The sequence below is a fragment of the Centruroides vittatus genome, unplaced genomic scaffold (genome assembly GCF_030686945.1).
Source record: "Centruroides vittatus isolate TY-2023 unplaced genomic scaffold, ASM3068694v2 scaffold_861, whole genome shotgun sequence".
Lineage (NCBI taxonomy): Eukaryota > Metazoa > Arthropoda > Arachnida > Scorpiones > Buthidae > Centruroides > Centruroides vittatus.
In genome coordinates this window covers 817,749-831,268 of record NW_027122718.1, presented here as the reverse complement: position 1 = coordinate 831,268, position 13,520 = coordinate 817,749, and the positions used below count along the sequence as shown (strand labels likewise).

General features: G+C 33.0%; 1 protein-coding gene across 1 annotated transcript in view; it reads right to left on the bottom strand.

Annotated features, from left to right (window-relative positions):
* The window catches only part of sws (patatin like phospholipase domain containing sws), a 164,726-nt gene that overhangs the window by 15,947 nt on the left and 135,259 nt on the right, over positions 1-13,520 (bottom strand). Inside the window, exon 31 of the mRNA XM_067288448.1 lies at positions 11,183-11,331. Coding sequence (XP_067144549.1) covers positions 11,183-11,331 — 149 coding nt within the window. The remainder of the gene's footprint in view (positions 1-11,182; positions 11,332-13,520) is intronic.

The window sequence follows — 13,520 nt, the reverse complement described above, 5'->3', positions numbered from 1 at the left end:
TTGTTTTCTGTGTATTTGTCTGTGATTGTACTTTCAGTCCATGGTGTGTCACTACTGTGACTGCCCCAGCATAAACTAATGTATGAATGTCTGAGTGTAGAAATTGAATGAATGTAGTATGGTAGTAAGCGAGTGTTTACATAATTTAGTGTTTTTCCTACTTCCTTTGACGTGTTGATTTTTGGTATTCGTGGTCATTGTGTGGGATCTGTGCCTGTATATTTAGTGAGTGTTTCCTGAAATATAAGTGAGAGCGTATTAACTAAATCCATGTCTATGTTATCAGTGATAGATGAGAAAGTGTCTGTAGTATCATTAGTGGTAATTGTTGTGTGTGTGTTATTATCAATGCTTGTTGCTGGATTATCCTGACAGGTTACATGATCTTCATTAATGTTAGATGTTTCTGTCTGTCGATGTATTTGATCAGCAACCTGTTGTTTGATAAGTTCAAGTGTTGTTTGTGGAATAAGGTTGTTGTGTATAATTGTTCTTTTTTGATCAACAACCCTTTGTTCGGTGACAGTGAGATGAGGATACTGTTGTGTGAATCTATGGTGTAGTTGTTGTCTGTATGCTGTCATGTTTGTTTCGAGTTTTGTGATCGTGTAGTAAGTACGGATGATAAAGTTGTTCATTTCTACTGTCCATTTCATCCGTTGGCGTGGTTTTCCAGCCTTTGTGGTCTGTGGATGTATTGCCACAGAAACACCAAGGCTGGGTTGGTTTCTCACATCTGTTGAGGGCATTGCAGTAGCAATGCTTGGGCCGGTGCTGCTTTCGCCACCGGTAACCAAGAGAGACTGTGGCCTATTTTTCGAACGTGAGCCTCTGCCTAACCCACGAACGCGGACCTTGTTAACCCGGGCGACGTCCGAGCCAGTATCACACTTTGATCTGGTTATTACCATAATAAATATCTCCACAGAATGTGGGTGTGGTCACTCTTAGCTTCATTTCTCCCCATAGACCTTACTGGCATGGGTGTCCCTACCAGGAGCTTATGCTCCAGCCTGCATTGCCCTATGGATCAGTAAAATTACTGGGCTCTCCCACCACGACCAGATGGTGACCACGAGAGAGTTGTTATTATTATTATTATTTTGGGTTTAGTGAGTTATACTCAGTTGACACCTGTTGCTGTGTACTATGCCAGACCAGAGACAAGGCAAAACAAGACAAAAATTAACTAAGTGTGTCAGTGTGTCTGTCTGTCTCTGTATTCAGGAATTTCCTAACAATATGATGTATTTTATTATTATTATCATCATCATATAATGGGATAATAATAAAATTTGTAAATTACAAGGCAAAACTTAGTTTTTAGAACTAGCCTGACCAGTTTTCTTTTAGCCCTACTCTGGTTTTAAAAAACTTCTAGTCAGTTTCCCACTAACCCAAAGAAAGATAAATATATTAAATGAGAACTATAATTTTCATTTATTCTTTTATAATAAAACATACTATGCATTTATGCATAATATGTTTTATTAAAAAAGTACAAATACTTGTTGATTGGATAAAAGTAAAGAAAATTTGATCAAAAAATAATAATAGTTATTAAATAGATATAGAAAAATTATAAAAAGCAAGTTTGAATAAAAATGTAATATTTGTTAAAAATATATACCACACACACAAATGAATACAAAACACCACTTAAGAAAATGCAAATATAATGAGCATTTATTTATTGTGACATTATCATGATGCTGGGCTGTATTTTTAATCGTCATTCAATAGGGGAAAAAAGTGAAATCTACTCCGCACGCGGCGCTAGTATCGATGAGGTCGTAAACAGACTAAGCGATACGTTGTCGGTTGTAAAGTACCATTTGTTTTTTCTTTAAACGAAAATCTAATAAATATTTTAAGTTTCAAAAATGCCAAGTACGTGGTGCTGTGTACCACATTGTTCTAATAGTGGTGGTCACAAGTTTCCAAAAAATCCAGCATTGCGAAAGAAATGGATTCACGCCGTTAAAAGAGCAAATTGGAAACCAACTTCATCCAGTCTCGTGTGTAAAAATCACTTCACACCTGATCAGTATAAGGAGATTAATATCTTTGGTAAGCACATTATTTAAAGAATTATAATAACTGTACAATATTTTTTTCAAGCTATTAGCAATTAAGAAGCTTCAAACACCTCGCTTGAAAAATACTTGATGTTTACATCAAAAGTCTCTGTTTAGTTTTAATATCTAGGCGTGATAAGCCCTAACAGTAGAGGCTAGTTTTGAGCACTTACATAGCATTAATGCTAAGTTAACAAAGGATAAAAAATATATATAGTACCATGGATTTAATTGTTAATTCTTTATGCTGAATGAAAAATAAATAGATTTATTTTACTTTATTAGGAAACATCTCAGCAAAGAGACAACTGAAGGCTGATGCTGTACCAAATGTATTTTTTTGGTCTAAAAAAGAGGCACCTTCGGTTGCGAGCAGACGAACAAGAAGAGAAAACCGTGAACGCAAAGTTCAAGATAATCGTGATGCATGTTATATAATGGATACTGGTACATTAGAAACAGGAGTAGTAGTAGTAATAGATGAGGAGGAGGAAAAGGCTACTTGTCTTATTGAAAATAATGTGGCAAGCACTATGGTCTGTGTAACTACACAGACCCATACTTTTGAAGTCCCAATGTCAGTTGAAAGATTTGAGTTTGACAACAATGCTATACATTACTATACTGGGTTAGAGAACTACAATTCTTTCAATTCTGTACTACAAAGTTTGGGACCAGCAGCATACAGCTTAAAATATTACAAGTTTCAGGTTGTAACACTTGCAGTGCCAAACCAGTTGTTCTTGACTTTAATAAAATTAAGATTGAATACAGCAAATTTTGAGTTGAGTAGGATGTTTAGTGTATCTGAAGAAACAGTACGAAACGTTTTCGTTACTTGGATCAATTTCATGTATTTACAATGGCGAGAGTTGGATATATGGAGTGAAAGATCTCTTGTTGATATATACATGCCTAGAGATTTTAAAATGAAATTTCCGAATACTAGAGTTATCATTGATTCTCTAGAATGCAAAATAAGCAAACCGAAAAATCCTGTTGCACAGCAGGCTACGTGGTCGTCATATAAAAATGACAACACATTAAAAGCAGTTGTAGGTTGCACACCAGGTGGTCTAGTAAGTTTTGTTTCAGAAGCCTATGGTGGTTCTGCAAGTGATCGACAGATTGCAGAAAGGTCTTCACTGTGTAAAATAACAGAGGCAAAAGACTGTGTAATGGCTGATAGAGGTTTTAACATTCAGGACTTGCTAATTACTAAAGATGATGTGGTAAATACACCCACTTTTACGAGAGGGAAAGCACAGCCGAGCAGCAGTTTGTTATCTCGAGACAGAAAAATATCTAGTAAAAGAATACATATTGAACGTATTATAGGAATGGCTCGTACATTCAAGATTTTGAGGCAACACATGCATCCGACATTAATCAAACTTGGCAGTGAAATTATATTTATATGTTTTATGTTATGCAATTTTAGACCAAGCATTGTTGGCAGAGATGCTTAATTTGTTTCACTGTTAGTCTAGCTCTCTATTAATTCTGTATATAATGTTTTTTTCATTCTAGACCCTAGCCTAATTTAAGTTTTCCATTTATAGTATTTTTAAATTTTTGTCTGCTTATAAATTCTAAGATTAAGAATGTATACTAGCATACACAGTAAGGTCTTCATTATGGAACTTCAATTCAAAGTAATATAGTGGTTTTAAAATTTGTACTATAGTTGAATAAATGTTTGTAAATTTGTAAGCAAATAAAAAATTTTAATTTTTAAAACAAAATCTTTTTTTATTATTTAAAAAATTCACCATCTAGAAAACTTTTACATAAACTCAAATTGTAAAATAAAAATAACAATTAGCTCAATTATTTTATAAACTTAATGTTTATAGAACATCTTTTTTAAAAGAGCTGGCTTAAAATGCTCATGGAAAAACATAATTAGTGTTTCAGTCATGTCTGCAATAAATTTATCATCTCTTGGAATGATACAAACTTTGAAGTCACTTTTTGTGTAAACAAACAGGTGAGCAACTTGTCTATTTGTCACTGCTAATTGACCTTGGATTTGATAAAAATAATCATGATTCCGTTTTAAAGTAATTTTGTCATCAGTACATTCCAAATATGGTACATTTTGCACATTCACAGGAAGTTTAAAACTGGAGTAAGGACATTTAACTTCTAATATTTTATCATCATCCACTAGCCCATCTGGACTTGCAGCTAAGAATGGGTATTTTGGATGAAGAAACATGCCACATTCTTTCACAGGAGTATTTTCAAAAGAAGAATATGCTTCAATTGCTTCTTTTTCATACCTTAAGCCATGAGAAATTGCCTTACTTTTTATTGGCCTACTTGACAGTAACGAGTCACACAATTTTAGTCTGTCTGCTGATTTTAATTTACAAACTTTTCCAAAGTTTGAAGATGTCAAACGCAACAAATGTTCCTTCTTCCAAACTGCACTTTTTCGTTGTAATCGGGTCTCTTTTTCCAAATGTTCTATGTACTCCCTACTTGCTTCAGTTACATGTAAAGCTTTTAAAAACATTTCGGACATTGTGCTTTTGCAATAATCATGATCTGACTCTAAAGCCCTCATGTTTGCTGGTTGCCTTAATTGCAATATCGGTATTGCACAACCACTTTGCATGTTCATTGCCAAATTAATAACAAAGTTTGTATAATCAGAGATTGAACTGCCAGATGGTCTGGGGTCAAATTTCATGTCTTCCAATCGTTTCCTTTTCATTCCTCTCTTCTTAAATAAATGAAATGGAAGCTCACTAGCCTTAACTGGGGAACCTTTATGTTGGCGGGTAGGCTGATGGAATGTTTGCAGAACCCGAGTGCATGTTTTGTGACACTTATAATTGCCTGTTCTTCCGTATTCTTCTATTGCCAATAGTGTTACACATACATGTTTGCAATATGCTTTAGGCCCTTTACCTGCTGTACATTCGCATATTGCATTTTCTATATCCCCATCATCTGTAATTACTAAATCTGTATAATATGTGTTCCCCTTGGTTAATTCAGATTTTACATTACCTTTAAAATATGAAAAATTTTTTTCTTTTGTTCCTCTTATTGTTAATAAGAATTCATTAAAATACATCTGCACAGCAGACAGTGGCATTCTTTGATCTGACATCTCCATGTAGGCATCAATTGTATCTATAGTCAAAACTGGTATTTGTAAACTTGGAGAGAGATCCTTATATTCAGATGAATCAGGAAGTTTGAGTTCGGGAGAGCTATCACAGGATATAGAAAAATTATGAGTTTCCTGATTCCTCTCATATGCCAGTAACCTGAAAATTATTGTAAACAAGTTTAATAACTAGTTAACATATGATCACCAATATTTTATTCAGTTTTTTCTGTCACATTGACAGGAAAGGCAAAAATTATTTTTATATATTATATTCTTACCTTAATATATTACATATAATATAAAAATAAACAGTATAAGGTAACTGAACAGTATTGACAAGCACCTAAATATGGCATATATATAGTGTATGCCAAATTTAGTAAAAGAAAATGGGAAAAAATTCACTTGTACAAAAAGTTTATTGGTGAAGAAATTAGTCTTATTGCATTAAATTATTGAAACAAGACGACTTGTGACCAATAAAAAAGACATTTTGATTATATTTATTTTAAATACTCCAAATATTGTTTTCTCTTGGTAAAAGATTAAGATATACATCTCTTATATTGTTTTAGAACTTCATAGAACATAGTTTTGTTTGTGTTGATTGTTCTAAATTACAGTGATAACCTATTGGTACAGTTAACATTTCAGATACTGGTATAAATTGGTTATAATATATCAGGCTCGGTACATGACCATATTCCAAAGGAAAAAAAATTTATTTTAATTAAAGTTTTGACCTTATGTATAGGTTAGACAAATGTGAAAGGAATCAATGACAACTTTACTGATCTTTAAATGTTTTTATCGACGAAAAATGTGCATTTTGTGAAATCTTATCCTTAAAACTTTCATGTACTGGTAAAATATATAAAGGAACAACACCGGAGTGAAAATAAATGAAAACCAACAACTTTAGTGCCTTTGACCGGTGTGCTTCTCTCTTCTTTCTCTGTAAAACGCAAACGTTTTCGAACCTCGTTGGTTCTTCGTCAGGCGTAACGGAATTCTGTTCGACAAAATTTTAGAAAAAATTTGCATTCTGGAACGCTGTCGCGTGTAGCCGATGTCGTCATATTAGACTTGCGCGATGTGAGTATAGCGCTACGTCAGGGATCTGTTGAGAAAGGCTTCCCAAGCCGATGATAAGATGATCTCCTTTTTAAAATTGATGCAGTGCGTGTTACTGCGGGTGTTGAGTAAGATGTATATAGCTTCAAGCCATTTGAGGTGATCTTGTCAAAACGTGGGGTGAATGATTGCGGCACGGGTGAAAAGAGGCTCTATTTCTTGATCGGATGAATAGACTGCTAGGGCGGTGTTTTGTCTATGGTGTAATATGTCCGCTTTGTGCTCTTTGATCCTCGTCTGTATGTTGCGTTTGGTGGATCCGATGTAGATGGCTTCGCTGTTATCTCTGTGGTCGGCGATGGGTATAGAGTATATTCCCGGAAGTCTGTTTTTATCTGGAGCGTCTTTTCCGTTCCTAAGCCACTCGAAAATCGTTGGGCATCTCCTGAAAGCTAAGCGGATATCCTTTTTCTTCGCTATTTGGTAGTATATGGTCTTCAGTGCCGGATTGTAGGTGATCGGTATAAATTTAGGTGGGGAACCATTGGAAGGAGGGGTGTGGGTGGAAAGAAGCCGTAGTGCCTCAAAGTTGTTTTTGCGTGCAATGTTGTGATATCCGTGTTGTTTAGCTATATTCTTGATGTGCCGCATTTCCGAGTTGAAGGCAGCTTGTGAGGAGGAATGCGTGAGTGCCCTTTTGAGTAGCGCCTTAAAGGCTGCCATCTTGTACTGCGGAGGATCACAGGAGAATGCGGGTATATATAGAGGTTCGGTAGATGGTTTGTGATAGACTTGCGTATTGATGGAAGATTCTTCTACAGTGATGTAAATGTCCAAGAAGTGTGCTTGGGTATGGTGGGCTTGATCCAGTTCTAGTGTTAATCCATATGGGTTGTCGTTGAAGGTGTCCACTACGAACAGAATTTGTCGAACAGAATTCCGTTACGCCTGACGAAGAACCAACGAGGTTCGAAAACGTTTGCGTTTTACAGAGAAAGAAGAGAGAAGCACACCGGTCAAAGGCACTAAAGTTGTTGATTTTCATTTATGTACTGGTAAGTTACCTTATCATGTAATAGTTATAAGGACTTGAAATTATAAATGTAATAATTAACGATAAAAATATAGATGTAGATTATTTTAACTTACCTTTCTATTAAATCGGCTTTTCTACCAGCTAACTTGGCATTGTACTTTTTTAATTCCTCCTTTAATTGTACCGTTGTTAACCTTCCTAAAAAATATTTTCGTTCTTCCATTATTATAAAGTAAGCTATCCTTCGAACGGAACAGCTTGTTTACAACCGCATCGATATGCGCGACACCTATGTCACGTGATCACTTTTTTCCCCTATTAAAAAATATATCACATGACTTTCAGTCCAGACTTCTATATGGTTAATCAACCCTTAAACTTTCCACGTCTAGTTTGGATTTTAGTGGTGTCTTGCCCCTGTACGTCATACTTCTGCGCCAGTCATCTAACTCCAATCTGAATTGAAATAACACAACTTCTGGTCCAAACTGGAAGTTCCTATAAAGTTAATTGGTCTCTCTGGCCCCCAAGCTTTCTACGTCTGGCCTCAGTTTTCGTCTAACTAATTCCGTTTGCAAGATTAACAAAGGACGGACACAATCAGACAACAGACGGATGACAATGGAAATGTATAGGTCTACAATTTGAAAACTGCAGCCTAAAAAGTTTAGAACAAATACTAAATAATAATTAAATATACAGGATAGTTCCATATTAGAGGGACAAACTGAGAGTGGATTCATGGCAGGATAAAAAAATATTCCTATTAACATAATCTGAAAATGCACTGGTGCCAACATAAATCCACTTTGTGTTTGTTTTCCAGTATCTGGACACAATTTTCCCCAGCATATAGATTGGTTGAGGGAGACCTGTTACATGGTTTGCCTGGTGCCAAATTTTACTCAATTATTACTTATGATTCCATCTGAAAAGTGTCATGTACTCTGGGTCAGTTCCTGATGTATGGATATTGGAGCAATGTGTGGCATCATCTGTAATGCTGTTTGGATACAGACATACTATTGTGTGATGTTATATTCTGTTAAATTGAGTTTTTAATGAAATTTTCTATTTTTACAATTTTAAAAACATGTATATTTTTCCCACAGATTGTAATAACTTTTTAGGCCTGGTCTTTGCCTCTGGAATTTTCCTTCAGGTTTCACCTGCAAACAAAACTGATCATTTGGCTTTATGTTTTGATTTCTCTATAAACCAAAATATTTGTCTTATCCTAAATCATAAGTTGTTTACCATTCCATGCTGAAATCAAATGTCCTGGAAAAAGGTCTATCATCTTGTACAATTCAATTAGACTTTTATTGATCAATTTAATATTTCCATTAAGCTAAATTTGACATTTCATTTGATGATATTTTTAATTGCACAATTTGTTTTTTCCAAACTACAATTTCCACAGATTCCAAACGCTGATTCAGTCTTCATATAAGTCATTTGAAAAATCATCTGCATAAAATCAGAGTGGAGAAAATGGAAATCCTTATTTTCTTTAGCTACCTCCATATGATTTTAAAAATCTTAATTTAGAATTCAATGAGCATTTTAATTTTATTGTTTCTTCCATTTCATCTGATCCAAAAACATTTCAAATTTTATTTCTAGGTTTTCCAATAGATTTTGTACAGGAACTGGAAAATCTTGTATAAAAGATAATTAGATTTATACTATTTACCTTCAGGTTAAAAATAGATTCACTTTCTCCAAAGTGTCCTCCACCTCTGACTCCATCTTGTACTATCTTTTTTCTTAAAGTCAGAGTTTTCTTTTATCAATATTTTAGAAGTTAGTTCTAAACTCAACTCAATTAGTAGGGACTGTTTAAGTAGTAAAACTGTTCAAGATTTTAGTTTTTTTTTCTTTTTTTAATTGTTTGGAAATGTTCTGAAAAATAAATGAAGAGTTATGTACTTTTTTAAAGCTTATCCCTTTTTCCTCATCAGAAGCTAGCATCCCTATAAATTCCCACTGTCATCAGTTGTCTGTCCATCCTATGGCCCACCAGTGGCTAAGTGGTCTTTGTTCCCTGAACACAGAGTTCAATCGTGGGTTTGTGCCTCGCTCGAACGGGCTGGCCACGTGGAGTTTTCCGGGTTTTCTCCACGTCTGTAATGCCCAAATAGGGGCCAGTTTCCCTTAAAAAGACCTGCTGGAAGGCATCCCCCGTAGGAGGTTGCTTAAGTGTTGCATTGCCATAACTAAACAAACAAACTAGCTGTCCATCCTTCCTTAATCTTGAGAATGGAGTTAGATGAAAGTCGAGATCAGATATGGAAAGCTTAGGGACAAGAAGCCCCAATTAACTATAAACAAACTTCTGGTTTGAACTAAAAGTCAAGTTTTATCAATTAAAAAATTTTTCCATGAAAGTACAGTAGAGCGTCGATAAGTGGAACGTCGGTAAGTGGAATGGCCGGAAAGTGGAACGATTTTCAGTCGGACTGTGTCGTGCTGAATCGAACGTTTTTGATACTAAATTTACTTCTAAAGTATAATTTTCATGTTTTTTATATTCTTTAATATATTTATTTTGTTTGTACAAAATGCAGAAATAATTTTTAACGATACGATAGCCTCGATGATTATTATAAAAATTTTCGTTAGGCTTAAAATCGACGAAAATTCAACACGAAGCGACACGCAACGGAGAAAAATTCAACAGGAAGCGATACGCAACGGAGAAAAATTTGAACATCGGACAGGTTAATGTATTTTTTCGTACAAAGTCGGAAACTGGAACAAATCATTAACTGGAAGGACCCCAGTCCCCAATTGGTTCCACTTATCGACGCTCTACTGTAGTTAGATGACAGGCACGACTCTATTGTTAGCAGGAAAGTATGATGTACAGGGGCCTAATTTGAGGTGGAGAGCATATATTTTAAAGTAAATAAATTAAAAATTGCAGTCCAGCATTGTGACAGTGTCACAATAAATTATTGCTCATTATATTTTCAAAAACATTTCTTGAAAAATCAAGATCCTAAAAATTTAGTTTGTATTGTTTTGAACCTGTAGTTGTCAATTTATCATCTCTGCTTTTTTCTCTAATTATAAAATCAAGTCTTATACCTAGACAGTGGGTTGTTGTTCTGTAACAGTTATTCCTAGATAATCTAAAAAAATGATTATCACTTTTTTCTGCTAAGTTAAAATTATTTGAGCAATGTCTATATAATTTAACTTATTATAACTAATAATACACACATGATAATTGTTTTCAAGGATACTTAAGTGAAAATTCTCTTAAATCTCCTTGAAATTTCAAAATGTATTTTTTTTTAAATCTTGTGTGCTATGAAAATAATATTGATATGGTAAACCTGGAAAAATCTCAGTTGTCTAGAAAAACCTGAAAATATGATGGAAATTTTTCAAAATTGAGTACACACATTGATTTAGTCACAGTAGTTACATTTTCCATTTTTGTTTGAGTTAAATTAATATTTTATTAATTAATTTAGAAGATTTTGGAAGAGAAGAATTGGCCCAGAGCTCTGGGCCAATATACCAATAACTTATACCTGAACTCTCAACTCCTGCTTACCATGTATTTGCATTGCCAGTTATGCTACCCGGACCTTCGAGTAGCCTAACTGGCAACTCGAAATAACTCAAATATAAACACCCAAACCCAACAGTTATATATTTATTTGAGTTATTGCAAGTTTTGGGATTTAATTATGTTAAATCTCGACCGCTGCTTCGGCAACATCTTCCCAACTAGAACTTCATTTGCACAACTTCACGGTAAGATTTGGATAATGCATGGAATTGCATCTTACTAATCTGTTAAAAATACAGTATTTAAATATTTTAAACAGTAATCAGTAAATAAATACTAACTTTGATTGGAGATGTCCAGCGGTTAACTCTCTTCCATAATAACCACCAACCACTCAACGTATCACCATAATTTGTAAGATCAGTTTCATCTTGACTTCCGACATCAATTGCAATTATCATTTGAGCACCTTTTTCCTTCATGATGTCAGCTATAGAGGAAATGGAAAAAGAAAACAAGAAAACAAACAAAATAGAAAATAGGCATGATATCAAATTACTTTTACCATTAAACCAACTGAAATCAAAAACCAAGTATTCAATTTACTGTTTGAATGGCACAAATAACCAAGCAAATTTGATGTAACATCTACAATTCTTGGAAAATAAATGGAACAATTTATTGAATTAATATGTTGAGCCAACAAGATTTTTCAACAACAACTTAATTTCTTATGAAGAATAATTTTATTTTAAATTGCAAGTAATAAATGAACTAAAATGATAATTAGTTAATATTAGTGATGGTGTTTATTTTCAGAATTATGATACCTATTATTGTATACTAAAATTTGTTTTTATAAAGCTTCAGAACAACCTAAATAATTCAATAAATCAATCACTGTATTTAGGTTATAATATGGTATATTAATGATTAAAAATAAAATAAATACAATTCATACAATGTGAAAATATTCCTTTACAATTAGCCTTCTTTTAAGGCATTCAATTTTTATAAAAACACATTTGGAATTCATTAATAAAAATTATTAATTTTTATTTTATTATTTCATTTATTCTAATTTTTTCTGATTAATATAAATTATTTTTATTATAGTTCATTTATTTTAAAAAATGAATTCATATTTATTTCAATTAATTAAAAAATGTCAAGTACTTTTCTAGCAGTGGAGTAATGATTTATAAACATTTATCAAATGGAACGTCTTAAAAAGGCATTCTATTTTTAAAAGTAAGATCCAGTAGAATCTGAATCCAGTTCAATATCCAATATTGATATTTCAGAACTCTGTTTTGAGTAAATCAAGCACCATGTATTTAAGTAAATTAACTTGCCTTTAAAATGTAACTTAATGTTATGACTAGTTCTGGAGTGCTACAGTTGACAAATGGCTTATTGATTTCCAGCTACATAGTGAGTTTGCTCTCTCTTATATTGTGGTATGTACCATACAATGCTTCACAATCTTTAAACTGTTTAAATCACATCAAAGGTAGTTGGTATCTAGTACACTATAAATAATTTACTTTAATATCTTAAATTCTGTTTTTTTAAAAAAAATTATTATTAATAAACTTGTTCCATTTATTTTTTACTTTAAATGTAATCAAGTACTGTAGTTCTAGTTAAAATTCACTTCAATTTTTAACATAAAACACTTACTTATATTCTATAAGTCAAAGTGTAAAGAAAACTCTGCCAGCTACAAAGACCTAAACATGGTATCAAGTACTTGGAAATCCTGGTTTGAGGTCTACACAACATAATGTGACAAGCATTTGTTATATTTTTGTTTTTTACCTTTTGCCCATGTCACAGCAATGTAGCAGATTTCAGTTTTTCTAATATTTCGACTGTGTTCGGCATTTACGTATTTTTGCTCCATTTCCATTAATATTTTAAAATATTCAAATTTTGAAACATCACCCGACAAAGGTCATTAAATATGACCCAAAATATTAGTTTTTTTCAGTTTATTAAACTTTTTTTGCTGCTGCACAAGGTTGTGTGTAGATGATTGAATAAATTGAAATAAATTGAACACTAGTTTTTGATTAAAAAAAAATCCTATTTGGTAATTGTTTGATATTCATTCATATATCTTCAATTCTAAGAGGCATTGTGTGATTTTAAAATCAAATTATGGAGGGACACAATATTATTAAACTTTGTTGGGCAACAAGTTAAAAACCACAAAAATACATAATGGTTGATGGCTTTATTTCCATGCTCTTCTGCACATAGACAGTAATAATTCTTCTTTGAAGCATCATAATATTGTTTTAAGACATTTAAAATGTTTAATTTAAACTTAACATTTTAAGTTTAAATAGTCATTACCAGAAAAAAGTTCATTTAAAGTGTAGTGACTAATGAGCAGAATTGTTGAAGATATCTACTCAATGACTGCTGATTTTCAGTTTGGACTGCATATGTAAAATGCAATTGTCAGTGTCTTTAACACAAAAATGCATAAGATAATGAATGCATCTTAGGATCAAGGAAATATGGTAAAATAATTTTTTACAAATAACAAAAATTGGAACACTTATTCAACAGATTAATTTTAAAAATCTATACACACACACAATTTTTAAATATCTAAATTACCAATAAAATATTTTTGAATGGGCCTACTTGTTTTCAGAATTAAGAGAT